General features: G+C 37.0%; 1 protein-coding gene across 6 annotated transcripts in view; it reads right to left on the bottom strand.

The window, feature by feature from the left end:
- The window catches only part of LOC115345678 (splicing factor SWAP), a 49,858-nt gene extending 24,638 nt beyond the window's left edge, over nucleotides 1-25,220 (bottom strand). For 2 of the 6 annotated variants that reach the window (XR_005933143.1, XM_030024880.2), the window contains exons 1-13: nucleotides 24,695-25,220; nucleotides 22,042-22,211; nucleotides 21,375-21,512; nucleotides 18,087-18,172; nucleotides 13,819-14,044; nucleotides 13,244-13,359; nucleotides 12,212-12,347; nucleotides 9,321-9,558; nucleotides 8,858-8,989; nucleotides 8,399-8,492; nucleotides 5,884-6,061; nucleotides 3,074-3,307; nucleotides 1,359-1,549 (exon numbers count right to left, since the gene is read on the bottom strand). Coding sequence is in view for 5 of the 6 variants with exons in the window: in XM_030024880.2 (XP_029880740.1) it covers nucleotides 1,359-1,549; nucleotides 3,074-3,307; nucleotides 5,884-6,061; nucleotides 8,399-8,492; nucleotides 8,858-8,989; nucleotides 9,321-9,558; nucleotides 12,212-12,347; nucleotides 13,244-13,359; nucleotides 13,819-14,044; nucleotides 18,087-18,172; nucleotides 21,375-21,512; nucleotides 22,042-22,211; nucleotides 24,695-24,954 (2,199 nt within the window). In the remaining variant the exon portion in view is untranslated. Of the gene's footprint in view, nucleotides 1-1,358; nucleotides 1,550-3,073; nucleotides 3,308-5,883; nucleotides 6,062-8,398; nucleotides 8,493-8,857; nucleotides 8,990-9,320; nucleotides 9,559-12,211; nucleotides 12,348-13,243; nucleotides 13,360-13,818; nucleotides 14,045-18,086; nucleotides 18,173-21,374; nucleotides 21,513-22,041; nucleotides 22,728-24,694 lie in introns of all 6 variants that reach the window. The other 4 variants (XM_030024877.2, XM_030024876.2, XM_030024878.2 and 1 more) reach the window with 4 other exon arrangements.
- Between the last annotated feature and the right edge of the window lie 639 nt (nucleotides 25,221-25,859).

The following is a 25,859-nucleotide window of genomic DNA, read 5'->3' as shown; positions in this document are numbered from 1 at the left end:
GCAAGCTTACTGTGTTCCTAAAACCTAATAATAAGTCAACATCAATATTCAGGTTACATTCAGATTCGGCCTAAGAGTGCAGTATCATGATGACCTACTCCAAAAAGCTTCTGAAAGCCCTCAAATTGACATTACCCTAGTATTATCTATTGTGGTTGACCATCCAAACAGTGAAAATGGGTGCAAATGGACAAGAGAATTACAAGGCAGAAAAATGATGGAAAGCAGCCTGCCTCTGCCACATGACTATTTCCTAGTAGTTTTCTAAAAGAAGCAGAGGATTTGAATTTCTAACACAACTATCACAAACTGTTCTTCGAAAGAAGTGCAGGAATACTACCACTCCAAATTGATTTGCTACAGAAAGATACTTGCTTCTCCAAAATAAAGAGATTCTGCTGAACAAGCCCAATGGATTAGGTCATTTCATGATCAAGTAGGCAAACGCGGTGTGTCTACTTCCAGTTCTCTGGAAGACAGCTAGCAGAGTAATTAGTCCCCTCAGTTATTTCACTGTGAGTTTTTTTGTTTTGACTCTTCATTGACTATGCTTAGTGAATAACATACATACATGTATTTATTTGAATTTTGTGCCACTATCTGTAAACTTAATTTTATTTTTAAAATCATATCCTTATAATAACACAAAATCTTTTATAACTCCCATACTAAACTTGGGCCTAAAAGAGAAAGAACAACATCCTAGCATTCTAAGCTTTTAAGCAGTTTACATGAAATACTCAACTAACACAAAGATGATGAAGAGCAACCATTATATAGCCTAGTTTTCTCCCACCTACGTATTTGTTTTCTTGATTAAGGATGTCCCACCTAGAAACCTTAAATCGCAAACATCAGTTCACTATTCATCTCAAGTTTCATGCCAGTTAAATTAATAAAAATCAAACAACAAAACCCAGCAGAACAGGTGCAAAATAAGTCTTAAAGTAAGCTCAATTGCCTGTGAATTGTTTCTGAACTTGAAGATGTCTAGTCACGTCAAAATACACATTAAATAAGTAAATATCACAACAGATACCCAAATACTCCTGAAAGGTAAGCATTCTAATTCATGGACCACTAGTACAGAGTTAAACTTGCAAGCTCATTCTCCTTTCTGTAACTGGCTAACTGACCTCTGAACTATGCATCATATTTCTCTACCAGTTCTTTGATGACAGATGAGAGACATACGTAAGATAACTGAAAAATATTAACAGTGCTTAAAATTCAAATTTCTCCCCATTTAGAAAAGCTTCTATCTCTTCAGTCAACTTCATAACACACTGTCAGGTTCACACTCTATAGGTAAGTTTTCTGCTAGCTTTATGGTAAAGAGAAATTTATTTCCTGCTTACCTCATTATTGAAGGAATTCTCTTCAATTTTCTCAGTTTCTGCCTCTGCCAGAGGGTTTTTCAGGGTCTGCAAGAACAGTGCAGCTTTCCTTTTGCGCTCTGCTTGTAGCTGCTTTTCTTTTGATTCTTTGGAGGCCTGTGCAAGCTTCTCTCTTGCTGCAGCTGCTAATCTATCCTCTAGTTTCTGCTTTGCTAAGAAAGACAATTAAGCATAAAGTTTAGAGTGAGTCACACTTGGAGAGCTTAGGTTTCCTTGAGACAAACACACCCCCCCAACACAAACAACCAAACAGCCCCTCCAACCATTCTCAAACCTTTCTAATACATCCAAAGACATAATAAGGATGCATCAGCTTGAAATTATGAAATTACAAGCATCTTAATTCATAGATAAATCATTTAATTGATGAAAAGCAGTGCAGGTGAAAATCCAATCCTCATTCCAAGATGAAAATCCAATCCTCAAAATTCAGGATACTTAGCTTTTGTAAATGGAAAAGGACATCTAAAAAAGTAGCACACTAAATCCACAAGCTTTTTCTTGTACCTGTTAAAGCAATGCACTCTCCACTTTGCTCTTTCCATAGATCTGATCTTTACCTCACATTTTCCAGCCCTATTTACATACGTCTTAATGTTTACACAAAGGTCTGCTCCCGAAATTTTCAGAAACTGTTTCATCATTGTTACAACCAACAGTTATTGTTATGTGATTACAGAAAGAGAATAAGCCAATTTATTTAACTATGTGCCTAATGGGTCTTTTTTCTAATTTTTTCATCTTACACTTCCACTTTTGTGTTCTACGCATATACAAGACGACCTTTCTTTTTGTTCAATTGCACAGTTCTTCCAACACACAAATTTTTCCAAACATGTTTTACACTTCATTTTTATTATCATACAAAATATTTCATATTTGCTTTAGATATGTATCACTACAACATACTTTGTGTTACTAAAGTTTACAAAGGAACTGCTACTTCGGAGAAAAAAAAAAAACATTTTGAAAATGAAAAATTAAATTCCTGTGGCATACTCATAGTTGTAAGAAAAATATTAAGTTTTTAAGCTGGTAAACACTGACAGCATCTCCACTTTATTAAACATTCTCTGCTGTGAAACAGCCTTGGGGAGGAATGGGGGAAATTTGATCCCTTTAAAAGATCATTTAATTCAAATTCACACAGCATACCCTTCTGCCCTTACATAAACACAGTAACAGGAAAAACCCATACAAAGACTTAATGGCACTGCATTATAAGAGTAACAAAACATCAACAAGGTGATACTAGTCTATATGGGAGTGCTATATAACTGAAAAATAGCTTGAAGCATTTCATTGTTCTCTGAAGAAAATGAGAAACAGACATGCCTTTTTCTGGGCTCTGTTAATGCAATCTGGAAACTAGTGTTCTACTCCAAGGTTGTAATGGAAAAACAAAATAAAACTCAGAAAGATCATGCATCAGGGCAAAGTACTCAACTCCAGTGTGTTACAAGTTTGATTTTAGCTGAGCAACCAATGAAGATTTCATTCTTAACAATAAGCAGGAAACTATGGGAAAAGAAGAGATTCTGATTCCTGTTAACATGACATAGTGAAGATTCAAAATACCTAAAATGCCATACTTATTCACATGACAGTTTTGTAGTTTGCCTGACTACAAACTAGGACTCAATCTTTCATTTTGCTTCCATTGTAACATGGGATACCTTGTTTAGCTTCCAACTCCTCCTGTGTAAGTTGAGGTTTTTTCTCTTCAGCAGCAGTACAAGGAGCAGTAACAGCTGGAGCATGGTTTGAAGCACTATTAGCATTCTCTTGGCCTTCCTTGCCCTCTTCTTCCTCCTCATCACTGTCATCATCTAATTTAACACGGTTTTTCTCCAAAGGAAGAAGGTCATTTTCTTTGGCCTTGATTGCAAAGCTTATTGGAGCAAATGATGCTGTGAATGAATGGGTAAGATTTTACACATCATTAGACTACAGTACAAAGCAGGTTGAATTTCTTGACTTTATCCATTACTCATGCAGACTACACCAAAAAAAAAGAAACCGGTATCATCCTTATGTTATACTAACTATTTTGGGGAAAAGGACAACACAATTTTTTTTTTTTTTTTGTTGTTAAACAAATGTTGGAAACTTCATTTGCCCTATAAAGATCTATCTCAAAGTCTTTTCCCAATACTTCAGTAGCAGCAGGGAAAAAGAAAGGTACTCTAAAACATCTCAGGAATTACATTTCCTGAGATGAGATAAATAATTTCATATTCTGTCCCAAATAAATTTTAGTTTCAGTACTTCTTCTTCTCCCCAATGAACAATCTACTCTTCCAAGCTTAAGATGAAAACGCTCTGTGCTCAGGCTCCTATCTGACACATTACAGTATGATATGGTCCCTCATGTTTCCTTCACACTAAATCGATGGTTTGCACAACAATAGCATTTGGCAGGCTCACAGAACAGAATTTAAAGACTTATCTCCATCTATATGAAAATTAATTACTTTGGGGAGTTAACAACATTTCATTACAGGAGATATAAACACAAAAGCTAAGTACTTTTCCCCAAATGTCTTAGCTAGTGTTGCTGTAGCAAGATTGGTGGTCAACTATTCCTTTCAAGCAGCCACTACTACTCCCACACAAAAGGACAGCACAACACACTCATGCCAGCACACTGAAAGGAAAAAGAATGCCTGTAAAAAAATGGAATATCACAATGAAAAGGAAATTGTGGATCATTTCAAGCTAGGCTGTATTAATGCATCTTCAAAAAATATTAAGCATAGCTAATATCTAACTATATTAGAGTCCGAAATAATCCTTTTGCCTGACAGAATTTTCCTTGGAATGTTTTTTGAGAACCATTTTCTGAAAAAAAAAATACAGAATTCATCTCTAAACCATTTATCCAAAATGCAACTTCTAAGAATAAAGAATGGAATTTCTCACACATCTCAAGCAAAGCAACCTATTACCATATGGTCTGCTGCAATATTTATCTTTCTCAGAATGCCTTTTGCATATGTAGCCTATAAGATTTCAATTAAGGAAATTTAAATACAATAATGAAATTACATACCAAGTTTTATAAAATATAAGCTTTGCATCTTGTAATTCTGGGGTAAGAAAATAGGCTCAGAAATAAAGAACTCAAGAATTCCAGGAGAAGAGATATTATAATAGTGATTTTCCAACTTTTTCATATGACAAAACAAATCCTAAAATGGGATTTCGCTGCCTGAGAGGCAGAAGAAAAATCTAGTGCGGATGTTATGTTTGTCTTGCAGCCAAGTACTGTATTTGGGTTACAAGAAAGTGGGATTTGTATCATATCAGAGGAAATGAAAATAAGTTTATAGGAATACAACTGTCATGAAATGACTCACTGGTTACATTCCATCATCTAAATGTGAGCAGATTATTATTATTAAACCATGGGCTCCAGTTTGCCATTTATTAATAACACAACAAGAAGAAATGATATAATTTTCTGTTGTATATTACACTCTATTAATAGGGCATCTTTGAAGAAAGGGAAGATTGCTCGTTCCCTGGGGAAGCTACTCAACCTGCCCAGAGAAGAAACTGCAGAGTATGGGCAGCCAGACAACCACGGCAAGGAGCTTGGAGCTTGCAGCCCGTGGAGGGAAAGAAACTGCAGTGAGGAGCAGGAAGAGAGAAGAATTCCAAGGGACCACAGGGAGTAGATAAACTTATCAGCAATTAAGAAAGCCACTGAGGTGGCAGGAAAGCAGTACCCATCCATGGGAACACAGGTCAAGAGTGTTTTTCCTGCTTTGTTTGGTCTTTTTCAGTGGCTTTCAGTTCTAGTTAAAAGATTTACATTTCTAGTTTTTACTGAAAAGAAGAAATTTTAAGATATCTTTTCCTGATAGGCCAGGAAATCAGTTCCCAGATACAAATAATCACTTCTCTAACTCAGGACACTAATAGTGTGTTAGCTGACTTTGTTTGACGGGCTTCCAAGAGATCCTGCCATTTTGTCCCTCTGCTGCTATGACTACAAGAGGAAAAACATTCCACTTAGACATGAAAAGGGTCTTTTATTCCAGCATGACTAATATCCAACACAGGAAGACTGAGCAACTGAGTAGTAAGCCTAGCATACTTCCTCCATATGTATGGTTTCAAACAAGACTACTGGTTTTATTCAGAAGGAATAACTTCTTTCTTGCACAGAACTTATAACTGTCAAGTTTAAAATGACAAAAATAAGATTCTACTGGGGTCACTGATGAAAGCCTTCAACTTTGCACAAAACTGAAATAAAACAATTTATTCTGTCAGACCATAAATACCTAATAGTCTGATAAGAAAGAAATATGAAAGCAATCAAATTACTTATTTCAGTCCTATTTTGACGCTTCCAATGAAAATATTTTCTGCATGATGAAATTCTTTTCCCTACTTTCCCCCTGCCTCTCCCCCCACCCTTTTTTCTTTAGTATATGCTCACAAATATTTTCAGGGCCAACAAATCATGCTAACATACCTTTTACCAATTTACCATCACTGACAGTTTTAGAAGGAGGAACATCCTTTTTATTTCCTGGAACTCCCTTAGCACTTGGCTCAGATGCATCTTCAGGTGCATGTTCATCTGTAAATTGAGTCTCACTTGGTGTATCACCGGCAGTATCTGCTGGAACATCTTCAGATGAAGATACTCCCTTTTCAAAAGAAATGTGCAAGCTTACTAACTGGGTAGTTCATGAAAAAATTAATGCAGTGTCTGTGGAGCTGCAATTTTGTCAGCCATTTCAAAAATCACATTATCAGCTAATCACATAACAGCTAATTTTACATCAACAAGTACTCATGACCAAAAGTCTGCTTCTTATAAATAATGCACTGCTTCATGTAAACCCACAGGCTGCTAAAACTACAGACCTACAGTAAGAATGTGTTGTTATTTAACAGCAAAGAAAATGTTCTTCAGCTGGTACACTGTTGCCAACAACTGTTTTAAAAATTATGTTTTTTAAAAGTAGACCCTAAAAGCATATACTTTTTTTCCAAAGTATATTCTTCTAGGTCTTGATCTCCAGGCTCCAGGAAAAAATCCATTAAAATTAATTCACAGTGACAGAATGAAAGCTTATGACATTTTTTCCTAATGTACAATTGCATGATAACTGCTTTACAAAATCGAGTTTTACAGGGATCAACACAGGTTAACGTGTTTGATTTGTTCCAACATTTTGCTGAAGAACACTGGGCCTATCAATGTTTTTTGTGGCATTAAATTGATACAGTACAGATGTGCTGAGATTTTTCAAAAGAGTAAAGAATTACTGGTTCTACTATTACATGACCAAATCATTCAAAATGACCTCTAAACTCACCGTACAGAAATTTCAAGATGGATACTGTAGAAAATTAAAAATATTTACACGGTGAGTCAGGTGATGACATTAAGTCATTTAACATTTAAATGAGCCCCTCTCAATAAATAGTTTGGCTGCTTTCCACTGGCTACTGTTAAGTATACTTTGACGTTAAAATACCAGGTATTGAAGGGATCCTTTCATTGCTCTCTGCAGCCACTCCCTGACCAACAGAACTAATTTCTGAAAATCCTCAAAGGGGAAAAACACAAGGAAATCAAGGACTTCATCCTGTATTTACTGAAGCCAGTAGTAGAATTTCTTATTAACTTTAATGGCCAAAAGGAGAACAATCAATTGCATTAGTTGCCTATACATACATTACTAAAGCATAAAGATAATATTGAAATCATTATTCTAAAAAATTAAAGAGAATGGCATTATCTACAAAACCATGCAGTAGCAAAATATGCATTGCTACACATGACCTCAAGGGACTTAAACCAGTTTCTGCTTGCTTCTTAGCTGTACTCATTTGAACACTTAAAATGAATCCTTTATTGTTAAACTTTGGTTAGTGTACAATTTCCCCCCCAAATAAATGTTAACAAGTCCTTATTAATTATGTAAGTATTATGAATTCAACCCACTGGTTTGCAAATAAGAAATTCTAGAATAATAGCTATCATTTTGGTACAGGACAACTTTTCATCGTATTTATCAACTGAATAAGATCAAGTTTACCGCAGCGTATCTTTAAAAACAGTGTTTTCAAAACATTTTTCACTATTAAAACAAAATATTAGACACAAGTGTTTCAAACAGCAACTAGTAATGAATTTCTTCATTTTCCACAAAGCGATTTTGAGGAGTTACCCACAGGCCTACCTTCTTCAGTTTAAGGCTCCCCAATCTAAGCCTTGGGATGACAAATGACATAGGGCCTAAAAAAAAAATAGCTCTTTCCCATGAAAAGTTAACATCAGATAATGTATTTCTGATACTATTTGCAATTTTCTTTTCAGTAAGAGAACAATGTAATGAGATTAGCTAACATGAGAATAGTTAAAAACAAGGATGCCAAGTCTGGGTATCACTTTCTAATAACACGGACTAGAAGCAGCAAAGTAAGTAGGAAACTGATGCAAGATTTTGAAGCTCAAATATTGTTTCAGTCAATCATGACAGGACTCTTCTATAACAAAACCTCCCTCAGAAAAAAGCATGTCAGAAATGTAGTCTAGCTACTGTGCTACTGTCCTATAAAGAACCATGAGCCGTACGAGAAGATATGGTTGTTAAAAAACTATACTTCACCTTTCTGACAACAGAACACTAATCCCAATCCTACAAAGCTCTAAACCTCCACAAAGCATATACTCCCTCGTATAGAAAGCCGAAAGATTTTCAGGTTGCCATTTTATATTACAACCACACCAAGTGGCTGCTTATACTAAAAAACAAGAACTAAATATCACGCCACCTCATGTATCCTTATTTAAATGCTATACAAAACTAAAAAGCAACAACAACAAAAAGCATTCACATCCTTTGCTGAACAATTTCTCCAGAATTCAGTGTTCCATTTTTAAAAAGTCTCATCGCAACACAACAGATAAGCAAGTCCTTTTCTCACTTACATTGCATTTTTAATATATGTATATACAAACACACATGTACCTGACAGTTATCACTGCTCTCTTTTTGAAGGAAGAACTGTTTTTTAAATTCATAATAAGCATTATACTGGTGCCACGGTTGCAGGAACTCAAATCTGTTAAAAGAAAACTGAGTATGTGAAAATGCACATGAACATAGTAAATACCAACAATGCTTTGCCATCTAATTTTCTCTAGCCAATGGAATGCTATTTGCTGTTAGGAAGCACTGTAACTTATACCTAAACTTCCAGAGGATACACATTCGGAGCATGCTTTCTAGAGATGTTTTTGTTAGGTTGGTTGTTTTGAGGATTTGGGCAACAATGCTTTGGCATTACCTTTAAGTAGGTCCCTGAATTTCAACTGAAAAAAAAAAATGATAGTACTTCTCTTCTTGAGACCCACATGACCTGGTAATATATTTAAAAAGGAAAACCTCAACTTCTATTTTAAAAGTTAAAATAACGTTTTCTCTTACCTGAGATCATTCTTGGCACGAACACTGGTTTCAAATTTTATCCCATTCCTAGCAACATACTCAGCTAGTTTATCAATAACAGGTTGAATATCTGGGGGTGGAGGTATAATGGCAACCACTGGAGCAATTGTGCTGAAAACATCAAAATACGCCATTTTTATAAATAGAACATAAATATCTTTCAGACTCTTGCTTTAACAGAAAAAAAGCATCACAGAGGTGTGTTCTCTAGGTTCATTATGCAGTTAAAATAACTTGATTTTCCATCATGCAAAAAATTCCTAGTAGCTGAGTAACAATAACCATGTACAATATCAAAGACCAAAGTGGAGGCAATAAAAGCTGTATAAACACTGGCGAAGGTTACTGAGGAATCACCAATAAGAGAACCCTTACTAAATACTTCATATTGAAGTGCAGGAAAGAGACCCCTCCAACCAACAAGCAAATCTCTATGTGGTACCTTGTAGATGTTGTGGTAGAAGTCAACCCACTGCTGCTATCGGTTGTTTCTGGGGGAGGTGGAGGTGTAGTACCGGGGGGTGGAGGTACTGTTGCTACTCCTGTAGTGCTTGATACAGTCACCCCTGCAGGCAACGCGTTGTAGTAGGTGGCAACATCTATTCCTGGAGGTGGAGGCGCGAGGCAATAGGTTCCATCAGGTAGCATATAGTAACTATAATACATGGCTGCCACAGTTGCTATAAAAAGACATATTTAAGAACAATGTTCTAATTAGAAGAAAAACACCTAATAAAAAAACCAAACCATTATTGCATCAGAACAAATACATTGAGAATCCAGATTCACACAACACACTAAGAAGTAGTACCTAATTTCTAGCGTAAAAAACCAAAAAAACCCAAAGAAAAAAAAGAACGCTCCTACTGATGCACTTAGGATAAATAAGAAATATGTAGATTAAAGGACAGAATCAGAATGTACTGAAGGTCAGTTGGAAGCCGAATAGGTATGAATAAAGAAGTGAACCAGAGAAGTCCTCTGGCAGTTTAACTCAGTTAAAACTATGTATGCATTGAGAAAGAAATGCATATATATTCAAAACTAATGTCGAGAAATTAAACCACTAGCATCACTGTATATATATTAAACCACTACATCGTTATACATAGACACACACCTACTTACTGAAACCTCAAAAAGTAGACCGATTTTGCAATTTAACACCATCACAATGAACAACCTATCTGAGCAAGTTTTCCACACTAGAGGCTTCTTCAATTCTAAATATTTATTTCTTGAGAGTGCAAAGGTTTATGGCTTGCTTGGTTTATTTCAGGACAGTATTTTATAATGCTTTAATTAGCTTAACACTTTTAAATGGCAGTTACTTCTTGTAAATCTAAAGCTTTTCTGCAGAAAGATGTATAAACAGAACGTATTCAGGTAACATATTTCAAAAGGATTCACAGTAAGAGTTTACATTTCTGGAGGGAAAGTTTCATCGATGCATTAAATTATAATGAATTATCCTCTTAAAAGTTTCATAAACATTCCTGTGTGGCAGTATTTACTTTCTTCAAAGAATAAGTTATCTATAAGGAGAGCAGGATAAAGATCTGTTAAGTTTTAAAGGCAAGGAGAAGAGTTGCAAACTTAACTTGTATTGCTACTAAATTATAATCTCCCAGTTGGCATCATACACATTCAGATTCAAGCCTGGCATGAAAGTAATCAGAAAACTGATGAGCATTATTCTACGGAGATACTTATTCTGATCGTAGTCTTTTCTTGGAATAACCAGTAATTTTCAATTTATCCACAGAAATCTTATTTCATTTTTATTAAGATTCTCTTAAGGTACAATTTTAAAATTACTTCCATGCATATTCTTCTCCATGTATTTCACCCTGACAACACCTGTAATCCTTTGGGGGGTCCTGAACCTATAATGCATCAAAATCAACTCAGATCATTATGGTGATACTTACTTGCAACAACTTTACTAAAAAACCCAAAAACTTCACCACTACCACCACCCTGAACTAATACTACTCATTACCTACAAATTTGTAATATCATGAAACCCTACTGTAGTGAAGGCTGCAATATAAATTTTCTTATATCTCAGTAGTGTCAAATGGTAAGTCCCATATATGAAAGGGTAAGTTTCATTTCTATATTTAAGGAATCAAGGACTTTCAGAATTCTGAAATTTGGAAAGAATTAGAGGCACATAAACCCAATTAAGTTTGACTTCACCTTTTTGAGTATCAGAATTTACAAAATTTGCAGGAGCTTTTTACAAGGCCTGCATTAAGCAGCTTCAAAGATAATGGAAAGCAGACACATCCAGAGAAGTTAAGATAATGTTGCTAAAAATTTCATAGCAAAGTTTATTCTTAAAACAGGTTATAGACAGAACAGTATTTACATTTATCAAAAAAAATCTAAGATTAAAGATTTAATAATAATTTGGAAATAGGAGGAAGTCTTAGCATTTCAGTATCAGAAAAAGCATTTGAGCATACTATTTTCCACACTGCTTGTATATCATTTAAATATATAATTGCTTTTGTTATTCTTCTGAGAAAAAAATAAAATAGATTATCTACTCCTTTATTAAAGGATGCCGTCTGTAGCTATGGAACTTAAAAGTTAGCACTCCCTCTCAGGTATTGTAATGAGAAATATAATTTAAAAGATCAATTTTTAACTTTGAATCTTGCATATTCCTGAGTTTTATTTTCTACATATAACATTGCACCAGTGCACAGAATAAGAAGTAAAAGGAAAAATTATAGGAATTGACTGTATAATAACAGATTTATTTATTTACCATAAAACTACTTCCAACTTTAGAACAGAATATTATACTAAAACCTGGTTTTATCACTTCAGTGGGATCCTTCCATTTACATGATTTTACCTTTGCAGATTTTTCTTAGTGTTAGACACTTCAGCAAAACTGCTCAAAGTAGATTTACCATCTGCATTTTGCTTAATATAGTAAGCTTTTTTTAATGGCAATCTCATGAATGACTTTATAGGACAGTTTTATATTCAACAGTGAGGCATTCATTAGGCTTCGTTAATAGAAATTGATGGAAGTTATCAAAAAACATTAAGGGTATTGTGCTAACCATACTCACAGACTGGAGACTTGGCCTCCCACCTGTCCACCCCTTCCACCCCACTTCAGTTTTTCCTAAGCAGCTAACAATTCGACAGACACTCAGTGGAAGAATGCCCTTTCAAAGATTCAGGAGATTGAAAAAGAATAAATACCAGTTACGAATTATCAGGTATGAAGCTAATGTACTTTCTTCCCACCAGCATCCACATACAATTCATCAAGACACACCACCAGCTGCTTAATCACAATGCACTTACAATCAGAAGAATATTCTGCTTGTGATGTCTGTACAGCTGCCCCATCTGTTGACTGTGGTGTAGACGAGTTATTATCTGATTGCGCTTTGCGCACCAGTGCTGCAAGTGGATGATCAGGGTCTACCACCTTTAAAGGCTGAAAAAAATTTGAGAATAGAAAAAAAGATTAAAATTTAAAGTATGTATTCAAAGCATGATAGTGTCAAACTAATTTGGAAAGCAAATTTATCTAAGTTAATAGACATCAATAATATTGTCTAAACACTGAAGTTACTGTTTTTGTAGCTCTCACATCAGAATCAACTTCTTTTTTGAAAATTAGTGGAAAACAAAACAAAACAAAAAACACTTTACATTTAATGTGAACAGAAATCCATGACATTAAAAAAACAAGTGGGTATTACTCTTACTCGTTTACTGCCAAGGCTGGGATAAGACACAGAACCTGACTTGTCTAAATATCAGTCAGCACCACTGCAATTCCTCTGAAAACCTCAAGTGTGTACAACCATCTGTCATTTCTATTATTATTCCATCACTGATCAAACTCAGAAAATAAAAATAACTAAAACACCCAGCAAAATTTACATTTAATGAGTAGTACATTCTGCTGAAATATTATTTGCTGAAACTATTACTTCATGTCAACATTTTATCTACTAAAATCTAAAAAGAAAACATTCCCTCAGCTTATATACAGAAGGCATTAAATACCTTAATCTTTTCAGCTTCGATACAGGTTCTGTGCGATAAATCCTTGAGTGATGCCCTCAATACCAGAGGGCATCAAAAATAGAAATATAATTCCTTCCAGATGGAAAAATAACAATTGACATACTGGAGGAAAGGTAATTTGAAAGTTTACCAAACAGACTTAAATTACTAAGACAGAGTCTAGGGGGGGAAATAAATAAATAAATAAATAAATAAATCTTTGTTAACAGAAGATCTTAACACCTGCATATTAGAATTTTTCTGCCCATGAATCAGATGTTTTATATGATAGAAAGTAATTTTAATAGGGTCAAGTACCTTCATGAGCTCTTCAAGCCTACTGCACTTTTTAGATGCAAAGAGACTCGGATGCAGATAATTTCCATCATCATCATCATCGTCATCATCTTCTTCCTCAGATTTGACTCTCGAGTCTAAATAAAAGCAATGTCTGAATTTTATTTGGGTTTCCTATGGATTTGTATTGGGAAAGAAACATAGTACAGGACAAGCATGCATTCTTAAGAAACTACCGTTTTCATAAATTTGCTGAAAAGCATAGATACACTAAGATATTGCTGGCCATCAATAAAACTAAAACCTAAGTGCACAGACCAACTTTCCATTGGACTAAAGCTATACAAGTGTTTCAAAAAGCTCCAAAATCATAGCAGCTCTTGTATGTGAAAGTTTCCCAAAACCATCTTTTCTTTTAAAAATGTTCTCCAATTTAAGCAAAATTTTGAATCATCACATCAATCTCAGCTGCAGGATAACAGCACTACCATTGCAGCGCACCAAAAAGATGTGGCTATTTTACCAAAAAAGACCAGTGGATGTTTCAATGATTCACATCCTGAAGCCATCCATTTGACAGGCAGGCAACAACTTACGTTTTTTCTCGTCCGCTTTATTTTCAGAAGGAGCAGCGTATCGTCCCTCTTTCATAGCCTTCTGAATGAATTTGTAGTAGGGATTGAGGTAGTGATCAAATCGTAAGAAGTCAAACTGGGAGTTGCGTGCTTGCTTGGCTTTTAGCATAATCTCAAATTGTGCTCCCTGCTTGCAGACAAAGTTTGCAGTTCGTTCTATAATCGCATGCATTTTTGCGGTTGGTGGCTGTGGGAGTAAAATAACATATATTTTTATTTTCATAAGCAGCTTGTAAAGTGTGTTAGAACTCCAGTGGGAATTAGAAAGAGCAGTAGTTCCCTGCCCCTGTTCTCAGCTTTCTCTAGCAACTCAGTTTCATAATCACTTCCAACTAGTGAAAGCGCATCAGCACTAAAAAAACCCCAGTCCCAATCTTCCCTAGCTGCTCATTCATTTCCTTTTGCAAGGTACTCTCCTTCCATCAGCACAACTATTTTTGCCATTGCACACCAAACTGAAGAGGGGAACAAATCCTGGTTGAGTTTGATTTAGCAGGAAAGTTATTTTAAGCCAAGTACACTCCATAGCCATATAGACACTTCTCCTGTCACAAGACAGGAGACAGATGTGTTGTTTCCTGACACAGCAGTGCCAACTGAGAGTGGCCCTACCTTACAATACCTCAATGTGCTCTGAAGGGTCAACATGTATGGTCTTCCTCCCAACAGCTGTCCTTTATTCTGTTATCACTGAATGTGCAAATATTGTTCCCTAACTAGAAAAGCTTGTTACTGTGCACTTCATTGGAAGGAACATGTTGCATCTTAAGATCAACATAAGAATTGCAATTCCTATGTGCTGTCACACTCCCATAAAGAGTCACTGAACACTTTAGCAATAAAAGAAAAAAGAAAATTAATAAAGTTAAGCAGCATCCAGGCATTTCCACTCCTGAAATCCCATCTAAGGAACACTGCCATATCAAAACCAAGAAGTGAAAAGAACAAGAATGAATGAACTTCACCATTCACTGTCTTTAATTTCATACTCAGATAGCTCTGCTTTGTCTTGTGCTCAATAAACTGTAGAAACACATACTCTGTGTGCTATAAAGACTGAAGTGTCACATTAATGATTCGTTTTAGCTTTGCATTTTTATTGGTCTGGATACAGAAGTATGTTGCAAACCTCAAAATCTTTTTCAGAAGCACGTGAGACGGTGCTCTGTTTAGGGAAAAAAGTCTGACTGTGATCAAACAGCACATTTTTAGAAATTATTTTCAGCTGATTGGATTCTTTACTAGAACAACATGTTCTATATGGAAAACAATGAGTTTCAAGTTTACTTGTCCCTCTGAAACACTACCAAAGATTATTTTAATTAAAGGCAATGAAGTTCTCAACAAACTGATAACAGTTTGTGCATTGCCATTTTCACTATTTAATCATACATTAAGTTTCTCTATTTCTGCAGTTCTTAGGCAGAAATACAAAATACACTTAAGGCCAAAAGATTAAAAAACAAAGTTACAATCTTTTTTGAGCTTCCTTGCTGATTTGCATCTGAAATTACTATCTGGTCTTGAATTTCAAACTGATACCACTATAAGCACAGGAAAACAGGCACTATGAATATTAATATACTTTTAATTGACTTCTAAGATTACTAACACCACTGATCTACAAAACTTTAGAAACTTTACAAAGTGAAAAACATTCAATGGCAGAGATGCAGATATCATAGTTTGCTATTACATTTAATAAAACCACTAAACTTTTAAACTGAGAACTGCTAAAACTTCTGAAAGTAAGAGTACTTGCCAGAGTAGAGAAAAAAACCTTCTGAAAAATACTCCAATGATGTAAGTGCTATCATCTAGTCAAGATATTCTGTTCCATTCTTTAATTAGTATTGTAATTAAAAGCTTTTCATGAGTGAGTTTCCCTTACTGCAAGTTAAGCAACTATCCTCCAATCTTCAGTAAGCCTGGAAAATAATTTTAAGTCTTATGTTGCCCCTCAATATTCTCATCTGGAAAAAAACAAAGCAATTTTCAATCTTTCCTCATAAGTTTAACTGGTAATTTCCTCTTATGGCCCACTTCCATAGCAGTCACGCACTTCTTAAAATGCAATGGTCAAGAACAGTCATCTTTGCCCATAACCCTGACATCAACAGTTTTCAGCAGTGGAAGACCTCCTGCATCCTTGACACAACTCTTCTAGTTTAAGTTCCAGAATGACATTACTGCCGCAGTTGGATTTGCCACACACTCAACATTCAACAGCTCACTACAGCCTCTGGATATTTTTTTGCAGTAGTGCTGCCTAACTACTTCATTTAACATTTGCACTTTAGATTGTTCTGTATTACAGGAACTATTTTATATCTGTCTTTATTGAACTGCACCTTGCAGATTGTGAACAAAGTCTCCAAGTCAGCTCGCTGATTCTCAAATTTTATGTTACTTCCAAGCACTACAGCTTCCTCCCCAAAATGATTCAAGGTTTACAAATGTTCTCCCCCCACCATGACCATCAACAAGTGCCATGTCTTTTAACTTGAATGTTAATTAGCAGTAAACTCAGGGGAGACTGAGAACACCACTCTGCCATTTCCACAAATCAGCTATGTATCTATACACCTTTTCCAATCACTTGTGGATTAACATAATGGCAATGGAATTTATGATGTATTTCTCTCTCTCCTTTTTTAAAATGGGAGCAGGGTAGAGTGAGAAGTATTTTTTAAACATGCCTGTAAAACCCCACCAGTAATTTACCAGGCTTCTATCCTTCACAGCAACTGAATTAAAAAATACAGAATAAATACATTCAGTGGTAAAACTGAATGACTTGACTAGAACAACAAAAACAACAACAACAACTACTCAAGGCTTACAAAAAAAGATTCTCACAATTCCCAATCCAAGGACAAATATACATTGTTTTCAGAGTTGCTGTCTAGACATTTTGGGGTTTTTAAAAATTAAAACCAAATATGCCCACATTTGCTTTCTGTTCATTTGAATATACTAGAGTTCAACAGCTGACTGAGAAATTACTTCAGTAAGCCCCACACTGCATTCTGCAACTTACATGTAAAATACATCTTAAGTTTCAGAACAAAATTCAAGCAAAGCAAATATCCAAAACAGCAAACATCTTTCACCAGCAGTTAGTTTTTGGAAACAGTATCCAAATGCTAAATAAGCAGCTTCTCATCAACGTTCTTATTCTAAGACTAAAGTATAACTCACAATTTAAAGGCAATAACATATTAAAAATATCACCTGAACTCAGAAGTAGATATGTAAGCACTTCACTAACAAAATGTATTATAAGATTGTAAAGAAAAGTAGAGGAAGTAAAATTAGAACACGTAAAGTTGCATATTAGATTTGTTAAATAGCTGTTATTTCATACAAAAAACAGAACACAATAAAAATTTTCAATTAAAAGCTAATGAAGTAGAGAAACATTCTTACACAAATACCCTGTGTTCACTGTTAGTTATTCTAACAGAGTGCTATGAATCTTTACTGGCCAAGCTTATCAAGTTGAGAAGGTAGCCCAAATATAAATTAACACTGTCTTGACCACAGTATGGGAGAAAGAATATTATCTGACTTCCTAGTATCCTTTATGAAACTTGAAATAAATTGAAAATCCTCATGTTACAACTGTACTCAAGTAGGCAACCCTTCAGCTCCCTTCAGGGAAAACAGAGATGTTGCAATTAAGTTTACAGTTTACTATGTAGTAAATCCTGGTAACACCACATGAAGGAAAGAGCTTCTATATGCTAATACTTTCAAGTTATTTCAGAATTTGCTAGAAATAAACTATTGCTTTTCTCCTTGAGTAGGCTAGTCTTAAACACAGCCTTTATATTTGCTCACTTCCTACCCCCTCCAGATTGGGACTCAATTAAAAAGAATCCAGAAAAACAATCTTGAACAGAAGCAATCTTTTGGTTTAATGGTCCTTTACATTTGGAATGCCAACCTTGACATCTCAGTAAGTATCCATTCCAAGAACTGCCTTTTTTCTGCATTATTTAAAATAATATCACAAGTGACAGTAAATGCACTTAGCATAAGCACTGCAATAATTTCAGTGTGAAAAAGATTCAAGAGAGATGACAGAACTCAAGAAAGAACATTTGAAATTCTAGAATCATTTAAAATGTACCACACTAAAGTTAATGGAAAAAAAAGTCAGTAAAGCACCATAAACTCCTTGAAAATTGACAGAAATGTAGGTTGCGTTAAATGTACACACATACCAGTTCCACATCAGAAGGTACATTCAGTCCCGGAGGGGCAACAAAAGGTTCTTCATTTTCTTCTACATTTTCTGTTTGAGCTGCTTCTACAAGAAATGACAGAATAAAATACTATAGGACAAAACACGTCAAAGTATCCAAATGTTAACAAAAATATTGAAATAAAGTATATCTAAAAGGATGTGCAATCAAGGAATTTATCAAATGAAACTATAACCAGCATTTGCACTGAAGACATTTAAATACGTTTCCTCTCCCAGGTGTTATGTGTAGTTTATTTAAGATTGCATAAATTATGTCTTAACAGAGGTATTAGGAAGAGCAAAACCCTATAAACCTTAGCCCTGACTACAGCGCTGAAGACAAACAAGTGTCAAATCAAACAGAAAACATTCATTTTCATGAATATGACTTGTTGTTTTTACAAGAAAACCCATTCAAAATTAAGAGGAACCATTTTCAATGCACTGGGTGAGTCCCTTCCTAACAATGATTAAAATATTACAGATATCCAATACCTTAAAGCTGTTAAGACCCATACATCTGGTCTATCTGAATTCAGTTCCCTGTTAATCAACCATTTCAGCCTATGCAAACAAAACTAAGTTTTGTAAGCTTCCTAACCCTAATGAAAGTTGTACGGGAATGCAATAGGGAGGCTAAATCCACTTTCATCACCTACAGAGATAAACCAGTAGTTGCCTTAATAATTGATTAAAATACACATTGCCATTCATCTGTGAGTTCAGTCTAAAGTTGGTATGGTTCTTTTTATATCAAGTTTAACATATCCAAATATTGAGCGGATTCATCACATAACTACTCATCTAAAATAGTTACTCTTTTATAAAGGCCAATTTGTATTACATTCTGTTATTTGGTATACCAGAAATGTTCCTCTGAAAACGTTTTGCTTTACAAATTTTTATAATTGAAGTGGAAAGTTTACTTTCTAAAGTAACTTTTAGTATTATCTATTCTACCAGCTTTAAGAGAAAACGTATTCCAGTTTTATCCTAATAAATTAGCACAAACTGCATGAAAACCTGACTATGGGAACTATGGACACAGACAGCAGAACAGCCTAATCATGCGTGAGATGTCATAGCAACTACTGCATACAAGCTCTTACCAATGCAAGAGAGTGAGTTAACTTTTATGTTGCTGTCAGGCAGGTTGTTTTTTTTTTTTTTACATGAACTCAAATACTTTAACTCCACAAAGGCACACAGAAATTTTAGCATCAAGGAAAGGAGGAAGAAGCAGCAGACAAAGCAGAACAGGACTGTTTCTTTTGGCAGCAGCTCCAGCTAACACTTGAATTGTTCACAGAACTCCATCCTGTAATTCACATTACTGTTATCTGCATCTTCCAATACTGGATTTTACTCTACTATGATTTATAAAAAATGAATGTTAAGAATTTATAGTCCTGTATTATTGGAAATTGTTACCATATAGCAATCTATTATAAGTCTGTATAGTTCAAATACAGCAAAACATAATACCGATGTTTCTATCTCACTTCTGCCCCAAGTACTTTTTCCACAAGTACTATCAAGTGTTACTAGAAAATGCCCCTTTGCTATCCATCATTACTAAAAATTTTCTAGAAGATAAAGAGTTTGGTAAGAAAGCTCACAACTGAGACAATGTTCCAATGACCCACTGTAAGGATCTCTACTTCTCATCAGCAGCACTGAGAATTCTCACATTACGCTGCAAGATTTTGTAATATCTTAGCATGATGCTTCCATGATGCAACAAATATTAATTAACTAAATATTAACTTGTTGGAAGACTGGGTAGTTATATCTCTCTTTGCCAATGACAAAGTCATCACATTTTAGCATTATTCCTAAAAATATGACTTCATTAAGGCTGAAATACATTATTCTAGCTATCATTCTAGGAGAGAAAAATAAAGTGGAGCAACCCAGGCACAACTTGAACTCACGACAGCTCTCTTACCAAATGAAACTGGATTTTTTTATTGACTCCTTATACACTTAATCAAAGGTAGATTCTGTAACATTATGGCACATTTTCATGCAGTTTTACAAAGGCCTCCTACAATACACACACCATATAAAATTCAGCAGATTCCCTTTTTAGCGACCAACAGAGAGAGATCATTCACCCTTTTAAACTTTATGCAGTAGAGAAAGATAGGAGAGCCAAACTACAAACATGTTTTTCTCTATCACCTCCAACTTTTCAGTAGGCTTATCCCTATCCCAGATCCACACAACATGAAAAACACCCCTATGACAAGAAACACTCAAAAACTGTATGTAAAGAGAACTTAGAAACTATTTGGTTATGGAATCTAGCAGACAAATGGGAATAAAACAAATGAAATAAACCCCAGAAAAGACAACGCAATTCACTATCGGTACTGAAGAGTACAGGAGAAACCTTTGGTAGAATGCAAGCAGCATGGACACTGCCCTGAAACAACCTGTCACACACAGCAGCAAAAAAACATAGAATCATTTAGGTTGGAAAAAACCTTGAAGATTATCCAGTTCAATCGTCAACCCAACACCACCATGCCCACCACACTAAACCATGTCCTGAAAAACACTAAATAAGCTTTAGCACCTAAAATGATCCTGCATTGTAGCACAGACCTTGGTAAAAAAAGCACATCTCATACCACGGTAACCCACCAATATGTGGTTAAACAACCCAATTGTTAATTAAATAATCCTAACTTTACTAAACATAATTCAACAACACTTGAAAGCTTCCTTAAGACTTCATGTTAAAAACACAAAGTTATGATAATTAAAGATGGGAACATGAGAACCTGAATTCTGCATTTTTTAAGATAGAGAGGGGCACAGTATGTTGAAGACAGACTCATTTATAACAATTAAGATGACAAAATCTAAACTTAAAACCCATATATTCTCATTAATTACTATTCTGTCTATATTTGTAATGAGCTCTTCCTTCTTGACCAAGAAACATAGTGTTAACAGACAGCCATGTGATGAATTACTAGTTTCTTCTGAATAAGAATCTGCAAGACAGCAGAATTAAATTTCCTATCCTGACTACTGTAGTGTTGACTGTGCCATAGAAGGAAAACATTTAAGCACATCAGGAGTGAAGCTTGCAAAAACTCAGTAACACAGTTCCATAAAGACTTTGCTAAAATGCTTTGAGATTTTTTACTTGTGTTATAATGAAACACACATTTTCAACCTTCAACTGCAAGTGAGAGACACAGAGGTTCTATGTTCTTCCTCTCAATTAACCCTTGCTATTTTTACCCCTTACCTCTTTGTTTTGCAGGCTGATGCTCCTCCTCCTCAGTGGGTTCTGAAGGGTCATAATAATCACTGCCATAACGGAATCCCACTGCATTATAGGTACCATCCTCTGCCAAAGCTTCACTCAGCCTTTTATATTCCTCCTCTTGAACAAAAATGCAATTAGCAATTATTAGAACATACTTAAAAGCTAATTTCTTAAAAAAAAAAAAAGTAGTATTTCTTAATTTAGTTTTTAAATGAGAAGTTTTTACCTAATCATTTTAGCTTTCATTAAAAACTGAATAGAAAAACACAGCATGTACATATGCTGACCATTTATTTCTTCCTGAAGAGATAAAGGCTGTGGGTTAAAACATTCTAATATAATTATGCATATAAAAGCACAGAATTTCATTTATTCAACACTAAAAATGTAGCAGAATGTGTTTATTTTGGGTTTTTGGGGGTCTGAAATCCCAGTCTGCCCTCAGAATCTGGGCAATTTCTGTGTGGATCTATATTTAAACTATCCTGAGGTCCTCTCACATACGCAAACGATTCCCGTTTTTCGAATCCACTGGGTACTGTCAAGATAACATCAGAAAAAGAGAGTATAAAATTAGGAGTAAATTTAATTTCATAATTATTTATTTAAACGTGTGCTAAACTCAGGAAGTTTCCTTGAGCAATACCTTGCCTCGCCTCCTCCTCAAGCAAGTCCGTATGCAAGGCTAAATACCTCTCTTCATCACAGAGGGCTTCTATTCTAGCTTCCTCTTCAGACAACTGATAATCTCTGTTCCACGTGGAATACTCAGCATCATATTCAGAAAGGTCATGTAGGTGACCACGCCCATCGTACCTGCAAGATGAAACAGCTGGTCAATGCAAAAAACTTAGGGCTTGGGTTTATGCGACTACTTAAATACTTACCCATTAAAAATGAAAAAAAAAAATACTTATACGTTAAAGCATATTTCCTTTTAGAAGTTACGTTTAATTTTGCTAATCATTTGTCACCAACTATCGAAAATTTGTTTAATAGTCTAAATTCCTCTCAAAGAAACTAATAAATTATTACAATTAAAGGCAAAGGTATCCTTTAATAGTTTAAGTGGGATCCATTTCCTTAACAGCTCTTACCGTACGTGCTTCAACCAACCAATCAATGTCACTTGCAAAATACGTTTTTCTGGAAAGTCAAATAGCTTACATTCACACAAACCCGAATACATAAATACCTATCCGTAAGAACCAAACGGTCGAAATTTCCTCGCTTCTTTCTGCTAGTCCCGAACTCTCAGGAGATATCTTCACCATAGAAACTTGCGTCCATTGGAGGTAAAATCATGGCTAGGCTCGGCCCCTAGCCATTTGGCTGAGGAAATAAGTTCTGGGTTATGTGATAGAGAGACACACATACATAGGAACAGTAACATATACATGCAATTTAAGGAGGTTCACCGTAAAAACGGCAAAGATCAATGACGTACAGTTCCTTTCTAAGCAGAAATAATTTTATTTGCAGGAAAAGCACTGCATTGGGATAATGTTTAGGCATCAGTAAGAGAAACTGATTGAAAAGTAAAGTGACAGTAAACTCGACTCCGCTGAGGTGTCTTCCCACACACAACTCTTGACTTGTGCCAACTTGCTAGACCAAAAACAAAGAAAGTAAATATTCTTATAGCAAAAAGTTAATGAAACACGTAGGTCTGGTTAATCAAGCTCTGTCCACAGGCAAACTTCAACCCGTGTCTTCTCATAGCAATGTGCTTTTCTCAAAATGGTGAAAATGAAGACTTCCTGCTGCTGGAGATAAAAAGAATCTAAGCTTCCAAAGGAGTTTATAAGATTAGTAATTGCAAGCTACCTTAACTTACAAATCTATGTTATTTAGATTTTTCGGTATTGTATGTACATACATGCACATACTTAGTTTTTGCTCCCAACAATTTCTGTAACGCCTGTAAATTGGGTTACTGTTGCACAGGACCACAAAAAGGGCCTCTACCTACTACGGAAATCTGTCACAAAAGTGATCTGGGTTAGAAGTGTGTATTGTAACACTTCTATTCTCAAGTAAGTAAGAAATTAAACATAGCTACAAACATCTATGGTTGGTTTTTTGTGTCTTCGTGTTTATTCCAATTTAACAACTTAATTTCAATCATAAAAATAATTAACGGCATAAACCCCAAAACAGTGCAAGGGCATTTCTTTTTTCTCCAGTCTTACAGAAGGAAATGCAAAGACCTTCCCTTACTGATATTTTTCCAAGCCAAATACAGTTGTTAAATCAAAACAAAAAAAAAATCATGTAGAGCACCAAAGCAATGATGAAATTGAGGGAACAAATATCTATAGTATGTCATGTGATCCTTTTTAAACCAAAATCTTTCCATCTTTCCCACTGAGGTTTTCAGGTCAGCCACAACTCTTAAACTGTACTTTTAGTGCTCCACTCAAATATACCCAACCTGACCTCCCACTTTCCCTCTCTCCATGAAAATATTCAGAAAATTCATTCTGAATGAAATTTATTTCTAAATCCCACCCTGCGCTGCTGAAACAACTTAGAGACCAGAAGAAACATCAAAACAGATTCTGTTACTCTCTCTGGCCATGAACCTGTACCTACTGCAAAACAACCAAAAAAAGCCACCCCTGCCATAAAATTTGAAAAGCAAGCACCCAAAATCAAAGCCATTCTGCCTAATACAGTGAATCATGGCAAAGGAAAAGTAATTAGGCCAAGAATTGCTTTTGGGGTATCCCACCAAAAGCCTGCAGCCAGATTACGTAGGAGAAATAAGAAAGCCCCATTTCCCCTAAGGCGGATAAATACCTTTCCACCCCTCACACTGCACCCTTCTTGCTTAGAGAACATATAAAGTGTCTAATAATGCAATAAGGCTCCCTTGGTTTCCAAGTGAGAAAAGATGATGTTTGTGGTTTGCATTGAAAAGGAACAGATCACTCCCGCTCTCCACTCCACCCTGTAAACCCTACCTTAACAAGTGGAGCAGAAAGACCCAACGCACACTGCCTGTCAGAAGGAGGGGGACCTCCCAACACTGCCAGAGCAGGGAACCCCAAGTTCCCGCTGCCGGGGGGGGGGGGGGCGCGGGGCGGCCCTGCAGCGTTACAAAAGCAGCACTCGAAGCACTCTACCAGGACGAGCTGCCCTCCAACTCTGCCAGTGAAGAAGATCCCCACACGTCTGCCAGAGTGAGCCCTTTTGTTCATCCCCCGCCCTCACTTGCCCACAGCATAAGGGGAGGAACAGAAAGAGGCTATAACAGGAGATCTCGCAGCAGAGTCTGGGGGTTGTGTTACACCGACCTATCGATCATGATCTTGGGGTCTCCCATCCAAGGAATAAGGTGTCGCCCCTGCTCCTGGTACTGAGCCTTCTCATCATCTCGAAACAGCTTGCAGGCATAGCCGAACACCAGCAGCTCCACACGGCTATTCCCACCTCCACCTCCTCCTCCACCTCCTCCGGGGGGCCCGGGGACCGCTCCCCCGCCTGACAACAACATTAGGGGCGGCGGGCCTGCTTCTTCTGCAGTCCGTCGAGAACCTCCGACCCCTCCGTACATCACCAGGGGATGCAGCGAGGAGGAGGAAACTCGCAGTAACAACGACTGTCCGAGAAGCGAGTCCCCCAGAAGGCCGGGCCCGCACTAAACTCCCCAGCTCCAGAGCACCACAGTCGCCATCACCCGAAACAAAATGGCGACTCTTCCGCTTCCGCTGGCAGAGCAGAGGCTAGGCTGGCTTCCGGCAGCAGGCAGATTCGCGGTGGCTTTTGGCAGCCCGAGTGGGAAACCGAAGGCAAACGCGGCGAGGCGAGCCGAGGCTCCGCGTCGCCGGCGGCGCGGCGTCTGGCGACAACGGCCGGTTGCCAGGCGGGAACTGTGACGCCGCGGGCGTGACGAAAGTGCGGAACGAAGCGGGGGAGGGGGGGAGAGGGAGGAGCGGCGGGGCGGCCCCTCTGAGGCGCTCGGCGCGGCTGAGGGGGGGCTGCCCGGGTCCTGCCGCGGCGGGGTGGGGGTTTGGGCGCTTTCGCGGCACGTCTCAGCCGAAACGCGTACACAGAGTTTAAAAAGAGAACGAGGGCGGTCGCGGAGGCTCCGCGCGGGGGAGGGAGCCGTGTCTCCCGGCGTCTGTCGCCCTGCTGAGGAGCCCCGGCCGGGGACCGACGGCGGGGAGTCGTGGGCGAGATGGGCAGCGGCAGAGCCAAAGCCAAAGGAGAGGCTGAGGGTTACGGGGCTGGGCAGAAGGAACGTGTCGGGGCGGGTGGGTGGCTCTCGCAAGGAGAGTTGTGGGAAGGTGTAGCAGAAAGCGGGGATTCGCCTCAGGCTTCGCTTGGGAAGCGCAGGGTGAAAGTGGGCCCGGGAGCCGAGGCGGGAAGGGCAAAGGCTGTGGCCCTGAGGAAGATTCTTCCAAAAAAGTGATAAATTAGACTGGTTTTGCTAAAATTGTGTAATCTGGGCTGAAATTT

This window comes from Aquila chrysaetos, chromosome 9 (genome assembly GCF_900496995.4).
Source record: "Aquila chrysaetos chrysaetos chromosome 9, bAquChr1.4, whole genome shotgun sequence".
Classification (NCBI taxonomy): Eukaryota; Metazoa; Chordata; class Aves; order Accipitriformes; family Accipitridae; genus Aquila; species Aquila chrysaetos.
Note: the sequence above shows the minus strand (reverse complement) of the source record. Positions and strands in the feature narration are given on the sequence as shown.